Below are 16,275 nucleotides of genomic sequence, written 5' to 3' on the forward strand. Positions count from 1 at the left end.
CTAGTGTGGTAAAAAAGAAGAAGAAGAGGTGATTGTGATTCTCTCCATCTCGGATGGGCAAGCCACGATGAAAAGCAGTCAGTGGTCCGATGTGACCGATCAAGCGACAAAGGAACTGGCACGGTAAGAGAGCGTACATTACAGCCAATCACCAATGCTTGCGCCAGTGCTCTCTCTCTCTCATGCAGTAGTCATGCACTCATGCGCATCTCTTTCTCTCTCTGCAGCTCTGCTACTCTGCTGCATGCCTGCATTTCTTTCTCTCTCAATCTCTGTGGGTTTTGCAGGAGCATCAGTCAAGCAAAGCATGCAGCCTTTTGACGGATTTGCCGTGAAAACAAACAAAATCCCACTGCATATGTCTACGGACGAATCCAATATGGCCCTCTCCGGTGAACGAAGTGGCAGTTCGCTCGATCGTTTACGGTTTCTCCGAGCCGTGCTAATTTTATTTTTTTTATTTTTTTGACGTGTATGGCATGTTGGTTGCTAGCCATACTTGGCAAGTTATAAAAAATATGGTTAAGAAATTTGAAGGCACACTTTGACATGCCAAACAAAATCTGCTACATTTTTTTATCCCTATGATATGTGTAGCCCAATGAATTTGCCAAATGTTAATTGCCCAACCAAACACTTGCCAACTTGGTGAAGTGTGACTAGGAACCAAATTTAGCTTTCCAGATGAAAGAATATGTGAAGTAATAGATTGGATTGATTGAGAGATAGTAGTATACAATATATAGGGGTGAGGAGATCGTAGGCTTATAGAAATATAGCTGGATACGATCTCCTCATATTTCTAAGCAATCCTAATCAGGGTCGGCTGGGCTCTAAGCCCAAGGCGCAGGGCCCTATACACATACACCAAAAATACATTCTAACATGCCCCCGTAGTTGTATCGTCGTATGAACGAACGTTAAGACTGGACCGAAACTTCGAGAAGACCAAAGAAGGTAGCCCCTTAGTGAAGACGTTGGCGAATTGGGATGTCGTCGGGACACGGAGAACACACAAACGTCGCCAAGAGCAACGCGCTCCCTGACAAAGTGAAGATCAATCTCCACGTGCTTGGTGCGCTGATGCTGAACTGGGTTGGAGGACATGTAGACTGTACTAATGTTGTCACAATACACCAAAGTAGCCTGCCGCAGAGGAGCGCGCAGCTCGCCCAAAAGTTGTCGCAGCGAAGTCACCTTAGCAACAGCATTAGCAATAGTACGATACTCAACCTCAGCACTGGAATGGGAGATGGTGCTCTGACGCTTCGAAGACCAGGAGATAAGGTTGTCACCAAGGAACACAACATAGCCCGATGTAGACTTGCGTGTAGCAGGGCAACCAGCCCAATCAACATCAGAATAAACCACTAGATCCAACTGAGAAGAGGGGCATAGAAGCAGACCAAGATGTAATGTGCCACGAATATACCGAAGAATGTGTTTCAGGGCAGCAAGATGTGATTTTCTGGGATCATGCATGTGAAGGCAGACCTGTTGAATGGCGTAACCAATGTCGGGTCGAGTGAAAGTGAGGTACTGGAGTGCTCCTACCAGGTTGTGGAAATTCGTAGAATTCTTGAGAGGCGCGTCATCGGAGGAGAGTTTTGGATTCACATCCAATAGAGTGCTGAAAGGCTTACAATCAGCCATCCCCGCACGATCATATACTGCCACTGTGAGAGAAGGAGACCATCACCAACACGCGGAACGTGCATTTTCAGAAATATCTAGAGCGTCATCGTGCTGAAGTTGGAGTCAAAATATCTGAAGCGCCAGATATTTGCTTTCCTTTACATCTTTTCTTTCATCAACTCTATCTCTCCCCATCCCTCTCTCCCATGTAGCGTTCAGCCTCTCCTACCCTGACCTCCAATGCCTCTTGTCGTGGCGTCCCACCACTAGATCCGCGCGCTACTATCTGGGCATGCTAACATGGCACTATATCATGGTGACGTGGGCACAACCAATCCGCGAGAGAGAGAGAGAGATTATTGCATTTAGAATTCATCAGATATAAGGTAAAGACTGTCGATCCACATGTTCGATGTAGATGCAAGCAAAGGCAATCATATGCGTTGGAGCGATGGGAGGAGTGATGAGCAAGGAGCGTGGCCGTACGTACGTGGCGACGGGGGCGCCGCAGCCTTCCTGCAGGTGGACTGTCGGCTGGCCGATCTTCGATGGAGATGGCAGCGGCCGGATAGCCCGTCGTCGGAGAAGACCATGGCCACGGCGCGGCGGCGATCCTTCTGCACAAAAGAGAGGCTGTCCTTGTGGGCCTGATGGCCCTGTTGTCCCTTGCTGCTGCTGTCTGGGTAGGTGGGCCGACAGACATCAGTCAGTGTGGTGGATTCTGTGGATCCGGTCCGGCCCAACAGACGGATTCCTTTCTTTTCTTTTCTTTTTTTTGGAAAGAAGAGAGAAGGAAACAAAGAAAAAAAAAAGTACGCCGCTGCAACAAGAAAGGGAAAGGAAGGCGAGGACAGGAGAGGAGACCCACCACGTCAGCGATGGAGACCTTCCGGGAAGCGGTCGGTGCGCCAAGTCCACGCCCCCCTCCCCAAGAAACCAAAACCAAACCAAGGACCTCACCCGGAATGCCCTCGCGCACCCCGTTCCCACCCCCGGACCCATCTTCGCCGTCCGATCTCGCCCACAGGATGGAACCGACGGCCCGATCACCGCCCGCCCCTTTCGGCCAGCGCTACATGTACCCGCTCCCGCACCCCGGAGGATGCCGCCTCGCTCTCCCCTCTCCTCTCGCCCACCGGAAAGGGAAAGCCGGAGCCCGACCCACAGGAAGGAAGCCCGAGGAGGTGGAGGAGGAGGACGACGCCGCGGCAGCAGCAGCAGCAGCAGCGTGCGCCCGCCCCTCGATTCACTGATTGATTAAAAGCCTCGGGCTTTATCTTATCTATCCATCCATCATAGCCTGCGCTCTGCTTGCCTGTCCTTCCTTCTCCCGATCTACTTAATTTGCCCGGCCCGACTGAAGAATTGTTGCAATCCATATCATACATAGCTAAGCTACCCACTGTTGCTTCACTAGAAGTCTCTACCCAATCTGCCGCCGTGGGGGCGATGAACTACCACTGGTACTGTTGCTTCTACACTCCTACTACTCCTTCCGGATTACAATTCCTGCTTGCTTTCCGATCCCCTTCAATTCTGTGCCTGTATGTGCTCCGATTTAGCTTCATCTGCAGTTTATCATGTGCTCTGATCAATTCCCTTTTGGAATTCGGGGTTGGATTTAGTGTTTAATCTAGTCACAGACAGAAATGATGTTTAATTCATTCATCATAGAAGCGACGGTGTTTTAATTTCGTGTTCACATGCACTACTTGTATACCTTCTACAGTTTGTGCTGCTAGTACTGTAGTGCCTTTCCCTGCCATGCGTCTGCTGTCTCTTAGGTAGGATGATGAATAGAATCCTAGAGCAATTTCTTTTGGTTTAGTGACACAATACGAAAGCAATCCCTGCCCCCAGTGCTTCCATCATGATTGTGCGTGTTATTCCTTTGTCATCCTAGGCACAGCTCTAGCAGTTGCCACAAGTGATTTTACCACAATACCATATTGTTCATATTGTTAAGTGCACAAGTGATTTTACCATAACTACTAGTGACAATCAACCGTGGGAGGGAGTCTGCTCAGTGCGTGGGAGGGAGTCATGTCTCGTGTAATCAGCAAAGTAATGTCGTACAAATGCTAGACAAGTATCGGAAAGTCTATTTGTTTGATGTTGCAGTTTTTGCATAATGAGCATAACGAGCTTTGCACATCAGGGCCTCAGGGGTCATCATGTATCTATATATTTGAGGTTCTAGCGGGGACATGGCAATGGAACTTGTTCTTGGGGTGCTGCTGCGGCTGCCATTTCTTTGTCCCAGGCAATGGCCACAGAGAAGAGCAAAAGATAAGGTGGCTGTTTTAAACACGGACATGCTGATAATGCTTGCTGCGGCAGCCTCGGTTTCTCTCTGTTATTATCTGCTGCTGCCTCGTTGTGGCTGCAAACCTGCACCGGCTACCAGCCATACCTGGAGCAGCAGTGTCCAGAGAGATGGTTTCAAGTACACACAACACAATTCTACTCTGCGAGGGGTAAAGAATCACTCTGGCAGAGTTGTTTACTAATTGCGTTCAATTTGCAACCAAGAAAACTCCCTGGATTGAATTAATCATTGACAACTTTAAATATTAAATAATATGGGAATTGGAAAAGGGCCTTTAACTTGGGAAGAAATAAAATAGTAGCAATGTGTCAACAGGGAAATTTTTGAAGTTAACTCATGCATTTTATGTCCTGTTATCATAAATGAATATGTTTACCATAATAGTTTCATTTTTTTCCTCCACTTGTGCTCTACATTTGTCTATTTCATTCATTTTAATTCCTTTCTTTCTCTTTTTCCATTTTGGTCTCAGGTCCATTTCACTTTCCGTTTTGGATAGTGTGCCTCGTTTTGGAGTTGATTTTATGCTAACAGAGTCTAGGTGTCAATAGTTAGAATTTACTAACTGGTTTGACTTGGTAGTGTACATCTGTAAAGAAAATTACCTGGTTTGGGTTGAGTCAGTGTAAAAGAAATGGAACAGAGGAACGTACTGGCATTGGGTAAACATGTGCTCAAAGCTACTGATCGCAAGCGAAAGCGTGAAACTGCTCAGGAGCACGCTGAGGGCAATGATGCGATGGTGTTGTCTCAGCATGATCCAAGGAAACACCTTGTGAGATCTGATGACAGAGCTCAATTTAAGAAGTCTAAAGTGGCTTCCTGTGGGATTGGAGGTATATTGGAGTCGTATTGGAACTTTAAGAGAAGTGGGCTGCCTGTGCGTGTGCTTTTCTACCAACATGGTGACTGGAGTGATTTTCCAGAGGATGTTGTCAATCTAGCACAACGTGAATTCCAATTGAAGAGGCCAATTACTACTGCAGTGTTCCAGAACAAGCACATCCTGTTGGATTTCATTCATATGATTTGCGTAGATTATGAGATGACCATAAACAAACCACTAGCATGGGTTGATGATCATGGCGAAGACTTCTTTCCAGATTTATCTTCTGGATTGTACATGTCTAAACCATCTCAGCATGAGAAAGGTGAAGCTGTTGAGCGTGCTGGGATGTCTACAAGTGTAGCTGAAAGCTCAAGTTCAGTATCCATTGGTGAAGTAGTATCTCATGGTAAGAGGATCAATAATATTGCGGAGGACAACCTGGAAGCACATAATAAACTTGATGAAGCTATTGGTGAAAACAAATCAGGTCCTTCAGTCCATTTGAATGAACATTCTAGTGGAATCATACAAGCTGCTACAGGCAAGCGAAGCAATGGTCCGCGTGTTGATTCAGCTGTGCGGAATTTGTTACTTCAAGGATTAGGCCACCCTTTTAAAGAAAAAGATATTATTGGTATCTACAGAACACCACTGCTAGATCAGCATGGGCAAGTTCGTTCTGGTCTTTTCCAGGAGGAGGTAGAAGTGGCCAAAAGTCGTCGTGGGAACGCAAATGTGCGTTATGCTTGGCTTCCTTGCTCGAGAGGTACTATGGAGGAGATGATGATGCGAGGTGCTCTGGAAATTGCTAAACCGCAGCATGGCCACACGCATGGTGTTGGAACTTGTCTTGCTCCAGCAAACTGCTCAAATTCATGGTAATTTTTTTTCTGTTTAGGATTAGTATGTGCTCTTAGTCCTATATGCCACACTAACCTCTTTTGTTGTCTTTGCATCTTCAGTTCTCCCTTTCATATATTTCTTCATTGCAACTACTAGTTTAGAACTTTACCTTTGTTCAATTCTCTTACTTTGAGGAAATAATGCTTCTCGTAGTCTTACTTGAAGTTTATTTACAGTGCCCGCTATTCAGATTTTCATGAAGATGGCGTCATCAGAATGATGTTGTGCCGTGTAATAATGGGTAATGTTGAGGTTGTTTTGCCTGGATCAAAGCAATTCCAGCCAAGCAATGAAAATTTTGATAGTGGCGTGGATGATCTTCAAAATCCTAAGCATTATATCATATGGGATGCTAATGTGCATAAACAGATATATGCTGAATATGCTGTTATTGTCAAAGTACCTCCCATGATCAATGGTACTACTTTGTGGATCTTTTTTTTCCCTCTCTCTCTACCATTTTCCTTCTGTGTTATTAGTTACCCAAAGACGATTTATTTGGTAACTGCAGAATACTTAGTCTCGAAGGATAGCGTGTCCAACATATCTGAGATCACAAGTTCTGGTTCTCCAGACAATCTAACAAAGGTATGCTTCTTCAGATTCAGCTTGTGTGATATTGTTTGTAGCTGTATCATCCTGTATATGTACTGACACATGTATGCCTAATATATGTTTGTGTTGCATGCTACCCATTTCGTAGCGCATACCTGAATGCATTGATGTATAACATGATTTAGTGTAAAAGGATGTGAGCCTATCAAATATCATTTGCTATTTTATTGCCAAATAATGACCCAGATTTAAATAGGTTGACATTTATTAACCTTCTTGCAGCTAAATCTTCAACCTAATCATGTAGTTACCATGTCTACTTGTCAAATTCTTTATTTCTGATAGTGCTCTACATAAATGAAAATGAATGCCATAATTCGCTAAAGTTTTATTGCAAGTAAGAAATTTAGGAACATGGAAGGGCACATTTTCTGAGTAGGAAATGGAATGTATGTCGCTCATCTAGTCCTTCAAAAATTGGAATGTGTTATAAACTAAAATTTAATATTTCACAAAAGAAACATGTGCTTGTTCTGTGTTTTCTGGTTTTAATCATATTGTTTGGTTGTAAATGAGAACTGTTGGAATGATTGATGCACTTTTGGCCCAACTCCCCTGTATTACTGTGTTTACTGAAATTGGGAACTGATGTCATCAATTATGTTCTCCACAAAGCTGATATATAGTTGAATAGGTGACCATCTAAGTGTCGAGCTTACCTGAAATGTAGTTTTAATTTGGCAATTCCCTTGTAACTTCCAGCTTTGCCATTTTCATCCTTGTTTGCTTGGATCAGGGGGGACCTAGGTTGCCAGTCATGGCGCCTTCACCTGTTGAACAAGAAGCACCTAAGTTGGGACATGCTCCAAGGGCTCCCTCCTCACCATGGATGCCCTTTTCGATGCTTTTTGCTGCCATTTCCACAAAAGTGCCTCGTTCCGACATGGATTTGGTCATCAGATACTATGAAGAATTTAAGGTTGTAAATTTTCGTTTTCTCCATTTTGAGGTTTCTGGTTGCATTCAAAATATGCGTAGCGTCATACTAACCGTGGCGTGCCTTGTATAATTTGCGAAACAGAGGAAAAAGATAAGCAGGAGCGACTTGGTGATACGGATGAGGCAAATAGTTGGTGACCAGATACTGGTTTCTACAGTAATGAGGCTTCAGCAGAAGGTATATTTCTTTCCTTTGGTTCTGGTGATGTTTGGCATGATATGTATACTGTTTCAAATATTTTTCATCTTGAATGAAGCTTGTTATGCACGTGCAATCAAGTTTCGAGAAAGTAACAAAAAATTATATATTAGTGTCACTGTGTCAGTGTTCCCCAAGGACCCCTAGTATAATCTAATAATGGTTACAGCCTTGATTGATTGATGCATGTTGAATTGTTAGTAGAAGGATGCTGACTAGGGCAATTGTGGCTTTTGCAGTTTCCACCGATGGCAGCAGCTGGGCTACCAAGAGCACTCGGAAGGAGGGAGTGAGATTACAGTTGTTTAAGCCTTATATCTGGAGGAATAACGTACACAGATGCTTTGTCGACATCACAACGCATGGAGTCGAAAGGAGGGCGGGTACTGTTGTAGTAGTAGTAGTAATATCAGACTAAAGTTATTTAGGCCTTGACAAATTAAAACTCAAATAATTTTTATAGTAGCCTATTTCGGTTGCCTCTGTGGAATCCAGCCCGCAATCTGCCCTAGTTCTGTACTCTCCCTTTTATACATTCATTCATGATCTGCTTGATCTGCTTTTACTTTTTTTTTTAAAAAAATCTCTCTTAGCAGCTGTTGCCTGGTGTTGTAGTGCCTGGAGGCAACACTCATCATCTTATGTAATCTGTAAATGCACAGCTTTATGTGCCCCATTCCCATCCGGCCATCCCATGTATGTATAGCACAAGAAATCAAATGTGAGCAGTTTCGGCTGGTGTGATTGAATAAGGTGGTGTTTGGGAGGCATGGGCTAAATTTTAGCCCCTGTCACATCGGATATTTGACACTAATTAGGAGTATTAAACATAGACTAATTATAAAACTAATTGCACAATCCCTAGGCTAAATCGCGAGACGAATCTATTAAGCCTAATTAGTCCATGATTTGACAATGTGATGCTACAGTAACCATTTGCTAATGATGGATTAATTAGGCTTAATAGATTCGTCTCGCAATTTAGCTCAGGGTTCTGCTATTAGTTTTATAATTAGCTCATGTTTAGTCCTCCTAATTAGCATCTGAACATCCGATGTGACAGTAGCCGCTGCTATCCAAACACCCCTAGGTTCTCATTGCGCAATCAAATGTGCGGGTCGACATCAAATGTCAGTTTCAGGCGTGGCTGACTACTGGCTGTGAGCCTGCGGTAGTGTACCCAAGTTGCGTGTTGACGCGGTTGATGGATGGATTTTTCCTTGCTTTTCTTTGCATGGTTAAGCCATATTCTTCCATTGACATCAACCAACATTCAGTTGTTTTCTGATATATATACTCTCTGTGCATGGTTTTGTCTGTTGTTTCAACTAGAAGGTCAGCATGCTACGGTTGAATAATTTGGGTCACCTGAATTGTAGGTAGCAGCCCTTGAATGGCTGGCAATGGCAATCATCAATCAACAAGACCCTGTGCCACAACTGACAGCCAATCACAAGTACTCGCTAATTCATTCATACTATTATTATGCATGCTAGCTACTGCACAGCTGACCTGACCTGAGCTTCCCTACGGACTGATATGCCAGTGCTCGCATTGCACACTAGCTCGGCATCCTAATTACTATCTAAACATTCGATGTGACAGGAATTAAATTTTAATCCCATGAACCAAACAGGTCCTGAACTCGCATCATGCGCTAGCTAGTAATAATCTAGGTATGTAACAGATCATGTTAATTAGCCTAGTTGTTAGTTTCATCTCTCTCCTCACAACAAATATATGGTATTCATCTCTCTCCTCACAACAGATATATGGTATCCTTACCAAAGCATTGCAGCCGCACATGCAGTATAGTCTAATCATAGGCTACATGCATGATATAATTTGTATCGCAACATGCATTTTCTACATCCCTTTTCTTTTCTCGTTTTCCCCCAGGCCATGCTGAAGCTCTCGTTCCTCCACCTGTTGCTGAGCGTGGGTGGCCAGCGGAGGTGGCATGCGGTGGCGCGGTTGGCCGTCGTCCCTGCCGTTGGAGGCCCTTGGCCGGCGGCCCGCGTGGTGGAGCCGGCGGACGCGTCGGTGCGGCCATGACGGAGGAGGCCGCGCTCGGGCCATGCCACTGCGGCGGGAGTGCGGCGGCGGCTGCTCGGACCGGCGGATCCGGTGCCCTGGTGGTTGAATCCGGCCTTTCCGGGCACTGATCTGCGCAGAACATCGGTGGCCAGCGGGTGTGTCGCGAAGGAGAGGTGGCGTCGGCGACCGGCCACGGGCGGCATGAACAAGGCGCGACGGCGCGCCGTCCCGGCAGGGGCGCGGCGACCCGGCGGCAAGGGCGGGGTGGCCGTGAGGCTGGGGCCGCACGCGGTCTCGGCGGCGGCCGCGGCATGTAGGCCACACGTGGGCGCGGTGCCTACGGCGTGGCGAAGCTGGGGTCGGCAGCGCGTCTGGGCGGCGAGCGCAGGGCGTGGACGTGCAGTGGCGGCGGATGAGGAGGCACAGCGGCGGCAGCGCCTCCGGGAGGATTTCCATGGCTGTGGTCCTGAAAGTGCCGAGCTGTGTACGTGCAGCGGCTAGGGATGGGATGCTGCAGGTGAAAACTTTACCGACGATCTTGCTGGTGGCGATGGTGGCGGCGTTCCAGGGCGTCGTTCTTCCCGTTGGGGCGTCATGTTAGAGCTTTATATCCGCTGCACGGGTTTCTCTGGTGAAAAACCTGTTCAGATTCTGTACGAGCGACGACGGCGCCATTAGCGTCGTACTCTCTTGATGGCATCGTTTCTAGAGATCCAACTCAACATGTGGCATTACTGGTGATACCGTTGGTCATGGGAGGCTGCAACCGATGGCGGCAGTCCCGCCGCGACAGGCTTGCGGCGTGGCAAGGTGACATGATGTAGGATGGCAAGCTTGACGGGGGTTGCTGAGCTCACATGGTGGCGATCGTAGTTGTGGTGGTGGCTAGGGGTTGCTCCACATTTGTCGGGTTGGCTGCTTGTAGCAGACTGCGGCGGCTGGTGTTTCTTAGCAGTTGTTAGTGCGGCGTGGGATTGTGTCGGAGGATGGCGCTTGCAGGCTTGTAGACTGCGGCGGGTTGCTCAACTTTGCTGGACTACTTCGGTACGGTACATCTTCGGAAGATGGCGCAAACGACTTTTTTAGCTTGCGGGCACGACGGCGGAGGCTATGTGCACGGGTTGAGCAACGAGACGAAGTCGACCTGCGACGGCGGCTTAGCTATTCGATGGAGACCTTATGAAGCGGGGCAATATTGCTCACCATTTCGACAGCGATAAAAGAAATGGATCCGTGATATGGAATACTATGGCGGACGTGGCGAGGCCCATGTGCGCACGGGTGTTTCTTCGAGGTGACGAGAGCAAGGTGGAGTCCAACGGCGGATGTGGTGAGGCCCCGTGTGTTGTGCTATCGTGGTGGCGACTGCGAGGCAGCTTGCGAAAGGTCCGGATCTGGTGGTATCACTCTGTCAAGTGGAGTGTGGTGTTACCACTATAGCAAAGGTTACGGTATGGCGGCGGTCTTCTCGGTACTGTGTGATCTGTTTCTTTCAGTTCTCTATTGACGCGGAGTCGCGCCTAAAGATTCAGCGACTACATGAGCGTAAGACTGTCGAGGGTGTCGCGATAAATGCTTCGGCTTTGCATTGTCGCAAGTCGAGTAGTGTAGTGTGCTCTGCTGCCGCTATTTGAGTGGAATGGTGCGACTGTGTTGATGTCACAATCCAACCAGTAAGGTTTGGTGATTTTTGAGTTGAGTGTTTACCCGCGTTGACGTCCCAATTCAACTAGACGAGTCTAGCTATTTTGTTTTGTTTTCTTTTCTTTTCTTTTTCCTACATATGGCCTCCCAAGTTGTTGTCTTTTATTTTGTTCTGCTATATCTCAATATAAACTTGCACTACGTTGCGGTTCGTTAAAAAAATGTATATGTTCCCAACCTACGCATTACAATACATATAAAGGTAGCAGCTAGCTGGTTCATTCGTGCTTAATTTTGAGGGCTTTGCATGCATTGGTCAACCATCAGTGTTCATCACCAAGGAAGCTAGCTCAGCAAACTGCAAGTTCTCAAAATAACACAAATGTGAGCGAGCTAGGAATACTCATAATCGATAGGTCAGTCTGAGATGAGAACATGCATGTTGGGGCTGTTTGGTTATAACCTTGGAGTGAATTTGCCTAGATGGAGAGCTGCCTGTAACTTCTCTGGCACCTGTTTGGATGCAGCCCTAGCCAACTGCCTGGTCCAGGCAACGAACTCAGACCCAAACAGTCGAAAACGAGCGCTTGGCTGGGAACGACTTTGCGTGGCTTCTAATCGAGTGCTAAGCATTCAGACAAAGGTGGTAATTATAAAAAAGACAGCTGGGTCCTATAATATTATGGCTCGTTTGTTTCACTACTTTTACTTCTCAACATATTGCAAATAGTGGAAGCTTCATTTAATAAAATAATTGTAACGGTTTTAAAAAAACTTCATTTAATCATGTTTACGTACCCAAATTCTTTTATTAATTTTTTTATTCTTCTATAATGTAGGTAAATGAGAAAGTGAGCTAAATAATATATGTCCGTGAATAAAAAATATATATTTATGCATATCACAAAACACATTTATGTTGTATATTTTTTTTCTCATTAGCATCTCAGGCTCAGGCACCAACCAGACATACTTTCTCCATACTTGCCTGATCAGGTAAAAACCATCGACTTTTCAGGCTACTCTCAGGCAGCATTTTTTCTCAGGCAAACAAGCCCGTTACGTGGAAGCAGAATGTGGTGCCTATGACTACGATGTTGACCACGCCACACTGGGATCTCGGTAGGGCCGGCTGCCATGGATGGATAAGAGGGACCAATGCAAGCAAGGCCAACAGACACAACCTGCTTTGCTTTTGCACGCTCTAGTACTAGTCATACTCATACAAGGTCTCATGGTCGTCGTCAGACTGTGTCAAGAGTCTCCAGATAGACATGCATCGTCATTGCCGCATATGTAGAGAACGAATGAGAATCTACTATCCACCCACCCAGACAGACAGACAGACATGCGGCCTTGCAACTGCAGAGACACGAGCAGAGGAGCATCCCATGTTACCATGCACGAACTCCCCTCTTGTGACGTTGGTGCATGTGACTCGTCGCTCAGTGTTGTTGAGTTGCTCTAGTCAGTGACCAGCCCAAATTATTAGTGGGTTGCTGTTTTTTAATTCATACATTTTACTACACATCCGGACATAATATATATCTAAATACGTAATGAAATTTATGAATCTGAAAAAATCAAAAGCGACGTCAACACTTGAACATCAGCTTAATTATTAAATTTGTTTGTCAAGGCATCATGTCCGTGTGTGTATATATATTAAGTTATTAACCTGACTAGATTATTATGAACTCAAGTGCAGTACAGAGGCAGTCAGGCAGTAGATGTTTGAGAAAAATTAATTCGTATAGCAATGAAAAAGCAGAGAAGCTTTCCCTCTCCTAGTTGTATATCTGAGAAAATTCAGTGAGGTCCGTCGCGATTATCTTCTCTTTTGTTTCTTTTTTTTCCCTTTCAATTTTGTGGTGCATGCTGCATACGCTAGCTATCTAAATAGTACGTACATGTATGCGCTACAGCTGTATGGTACGTGGCGTGAGTAGTAGTTTTCAACTTAGCTTGCTGGTGACCTGTTGTGAGTCGTATCCTGCTGTTCATGCTGTAGCGTACGTGAAGAATGGGACCTGGACTTGATCCATGCGAAAACTGACGGTAGGTTTGCTATCTCTGTCAAAATAATCGTCCATGACCAGCCAGTCAAGTTAAGCAGGTTCGATCGTGACCAAATTCATGGGAGTACGGTTGATGGATTGGGGCACTATCCTATCTAGATGCACAAGTACTTCCCCTGAATTTGCCGAGCAACAAGATTAAAAGTAAGCACTATCCTATCTTGCACCGAATTATTCGATCATCCATCTGCTCTATCAATGAAATAGGCACAATCCCGTACCCGTTCATTCAAAAAAAATTATTCGATCGTCTACGTGCCGCGCGGATCATGATGAATTGATGATCACCTTTTCCAAATTCCAATATGAAAATATATATACTATATATATGTAGTCAATCATACGCTTTGCTTGCATCCAGTTTTATCCTCTATATATATAGATAGGAGTATAAATTCTCTGCAACAACTAATGAATCTGTTGGGTTGTTGCCATGGTTGGTGCGCCGCCATCCAGGTAGGCCGCCGCTCTCTGTCAGATCATGAGCCAGCAGCAGCCTAGTAGCTCCTATGGTATCAGCTGCCAATCAGTCATCAGCTAATAATAACCTAACTAACCGATTCCTTGAGCCCATTGGATTGGAATTGGATTGGATTGACCTCTCCTCCTTCCTTCTCTTCTTCGCTTTCCTGCCCTACTAAAGCAGCCTCTCGGAGAGGGACGCGAGCGCTGCGGTGGTGCCTATCGCAATCAGCTTCTTTTCTTACGCTGCTATACCTCTCCTACTCTCCTGCCAGATACTCGATCGTCGTCTTCTTCTTTGCTTCCTGCTCCCCCAGACCAGTCGTCATCTTCTTGGCGGCGGCTGCGATGGCGGCCTGCTGGCACCACTACCAGGTGCCGGTGGCCCTGCTCGTGGCGGCGCTGACGATGATGATCATGGCGCGGCCGGCGGCCGGTTCCGACGTGCCGACCATCGCCTTCGACGAGGGATTCACGCCGCTGTTCGGGGAGGCCAACATGGAGCGCTCTCCCGACGACCGCACCGTCCGCCTCACGCTCAACCGCTACTCGGGTTCCGGCTTCATCTCCTCCCACTACTACCACCATGGATTCTTCAGCGCCGCCATCAGGTTGCCCAAGGACCACACGGCCGGCGTCGTCGTCGCTTTCTACGTGAGTTGCCTTCTTCCCAACTCCATTACTACTGCAACTGCAATCAATCAATCTGATCGCCTTCCAATTTTTCTTCGCCGCGGGCCGATTTCTTTCTTGGTTTGGAATCAATCCATCTTGACTAATACTAACCAAGTTAAAGGAAACAGAGCAAGTCTGTTCCTTTTCTTTCCAAAAAACCAAAAAAAGATTGCTCCTTGTTCTTGAAAACCAAACCAAATTGATCATATCTATCCCATCGAGTACATACTTCCATGAATCTGTCTGCATGCAGTTCGCCTTTCGCCTGTGCAGAGGTTGTTTGTTGCAACGTCCACATGCCTTTGCCTTTGCCTTTGCTCCTCTACCTGCTGCGGTCATGGGTAGTTGCGTTGCACTTGCACCTGATCAAACTGTTGTTCGTCATCATCATGAAACATATATGAGCTCAATTCTTGATCCAAGTGATGATCCATGAATATATACTATGCAGCTGTCCAACGGCGACGTGTTCGAGAAGAACCACGACGAGCTTGACTTCGAGTTCCTGGGCAACCGGCGGCGTCACGAGTGGCGGCTGCAGACCAACGTGTACGGCAACGGCAGCACCGACCGGGGCCGCGAGGAGCGGTACCTGATGCCCTTCGACCCCACCGCGGAGGCGCACCGCTTCTCCATCCTGTGGTCCTCCCGCGTGGTCATCTTCTACATGGACGGCGTGGCGGTCCGCGAGGTGCCCCGCTCCGGCGCCATGGGCGGCGACTACCCTTCCAAGCCCATGGCGCTGTACGCCACCATCTGGGACGGCTCCACCTGGGCCACCGACAACGGCCGCTACAAGGTGAACTACAAGCGCGGGCCCTTCACCGCCGAGTTCTCCGACCTGGTCCTCCGCGGCTGCCCCGCCGCCGCCGTGATGAGGCACGAGGACACCGCGGCGCTGCAGCTGCAGCTCGGCGCCGCCGCGGAGAACAGGGACCGGTGCGCCGGCGCGGAGTTCGAGCTGATGACGGCGGACTACGCCATCGTGACGCCGCGGAAGCGGATGGAGATGCGGCGGTGGCGGCAGCGCCAGATGCTCTACACGGTGTGCTACGACACCAACCGGTACCCGGCGCCCTTCCCCGAGTGCGACGTCAACATGGCCGAGCGCCAGAAGTTCTGGGAGTGGGGCGAGTCCAAGGTCGTCAGGCCCCGAGTACGCGGCCGCTCCGGCAGGCGCCGCCCGGCCACGCAGCTGGTGTCGCTGCAGCAGGCCGACTAGTAGTATAATTACTAATTGGTTACCACGCAATTGCAAATGCAATGCAACCCATTGTTGCCCTGATGGATCGACTCATTCTTTGACTGGGACGATGTCTGAATCGATCGATCGATGAGGGGGCTGGAGTGGTTATGGTTAGTCACCTGACGCGGTGTCCGTTACTACAGTCGCAACCCTCAAACGAAACACATGCTTAGTACACTAGTTGGTATTGGCCATGCACAACCTACTACTACTGGTAGTGGTAGCAGTCTTAAACTTACCAGAAAATGGTTTCAACCATGCCGCAACCATAAGTACCGTACCAGGTGATGCATGGGATTAATGTTGCTGAAAACCACCCATTTCCTGGACTGTTTCTACCGTGCAGAGCTTCACGACTCCAGTGGACCAAAACTACTACTACTTCAACAGAATTTTGTGCCTCCAAACTGCTACTTCAAGGTCTAGCAGCAATCTTTTACTCAAGTGGTGGCAATGCACAACTCAATCCGCCGTTATGGTATTCAGGTTCAAGGGTTTGGGTTAATGGGTTTATGGTGTAGAGGTGGTGGTTCAGAAGGGGCGACAGGTGGGCACAAGAACATCACGAAAGAAAGGTAGCGAAGAACAAACTGGGCAGACACGACAGATCCAACGGCATAGGAGCTGACGGCAAGTGCCGTGCAGATGACCTCTCATACGATAGCTTTAATCGACAAACACAAA

The 16,275-nt window shown here is 47.3% G+C and overlaps 2 protein-coding genes across 3 annotated transcripts; both read left to right on the forward strand.

Moving 5' to 3' along the window:
* Positions 1-2,727: 2,727 nt before the first annotated feature.
* On the forward strand, positions 2,728-8,014 carry LOC117837860 (inactive poly [ADP-ribose] polymerase RCD1). 2 transcript variants are annotated; one of them, XM_034717650.2, is made up of 8 exons: positions 2,728-3,098; positions 3,794-4,112; positions 4,437-5,671; positions 5,873-6,114; positions 6,208-6,284; positions 7,048-7,230; positions 7,333-7,428; positions 7,689-8,014. In XM_034717650.2, exons 3-8 carry the CDS (start codon positions 4,599-4,601, stop codon positions 7,740-7,742), a joined length of 1,725 nt encoding a protein of 574 aa, XP_034573541.1. In that variant the 5' UTR covers positions 2,728-3,098; positions 3,794-4,112; positions 4,437-4,598; the 3' UTR covers positions 7,743-8,014. The 2 variants fall into 2 exon arrangements, with proteins under 2 accessions (XP_034573541.1, XP_034573540.1); XM_034717649.2 differs by lacking the exon at positions 3,794-4,112.
* Positions 8,015-13,808: 5,794 nt separating this feature from the next.
* LOC117838083 (probable xyloglucan endotransglucosylase/hydrolase protein 30) lies at positions 13,809-15,937 on the forward strand. Its single transcript, XM_034717960.2, has 2 exons — positions 13,809-14,324; positions 14,797-15,937. The coding sequence occupies exons 1-2, from the start codon at positions 14,019-14,021 to the stop codon at positions 15,565-15,567; spliced, it is 1,077 nt and encodes a 358-aa protein (XP_034573851.1). The 5' UTR covers positions 13,809-14,018; the 3' UTR covers positions 15,568-15,937.
* The last annotated feature ends 338 nt before the right edge of the window (positions 15,938-16,275 follow it).

The sequence above is a fragment of the Setaria viridis genome, chromosome 9 (assembly GCF_005286985.2).
Source record: "Setaria viridis chromosome 9, Setaria_viridis_v4.0, whole genome shotgun sequence".
Classification (NCBI taxonomy): domain Eukaryota; kingdom Viridiplantae; phylum Streptophyta; class Magnoliopsida; order Poales; family Poaceae; genus Setaria; species Setaria viridis.

Bases quoted from the DNA above. Each gene is read 5' to 3' on its own strand.
- LOC117837860 (XM_034717650.2), top strand. From the start codon at position 4,599: ATGGAACAGAGGAACGTACTGGCATTGGGTAAACATGTGCTCAAAGCT. The intron at 6,115-6,207 runs GTACTACTTTGT...TGGTAACTGCAG, and splicing joins AGTACCTCCCATGATCAATG to AATACTTAGTCTCGAAGGAT. The intron at 7,429-7,688 runs GTATATTTCTTT...TGGCTTTTGCAG, and splicing joins TAATGAGGCTTCAGCAGAAG to TTTCCACCGATGGCAGCAGC.
- LOC117838083 (XM_034717960.2), top strand. From the start codon at position 14,019: ATGGCGGCCTGCTGGCACCACTACCAGGTGCCGGTGGCCCTGCTCGTG. The intron at 14,325-14,796 runs GTGAGTTGCCTT...TATACTATGCAG, and splicing joins GCGTCGTCGTCGCTTTCTAC to CTGTCCAACGGCGACGTGTT.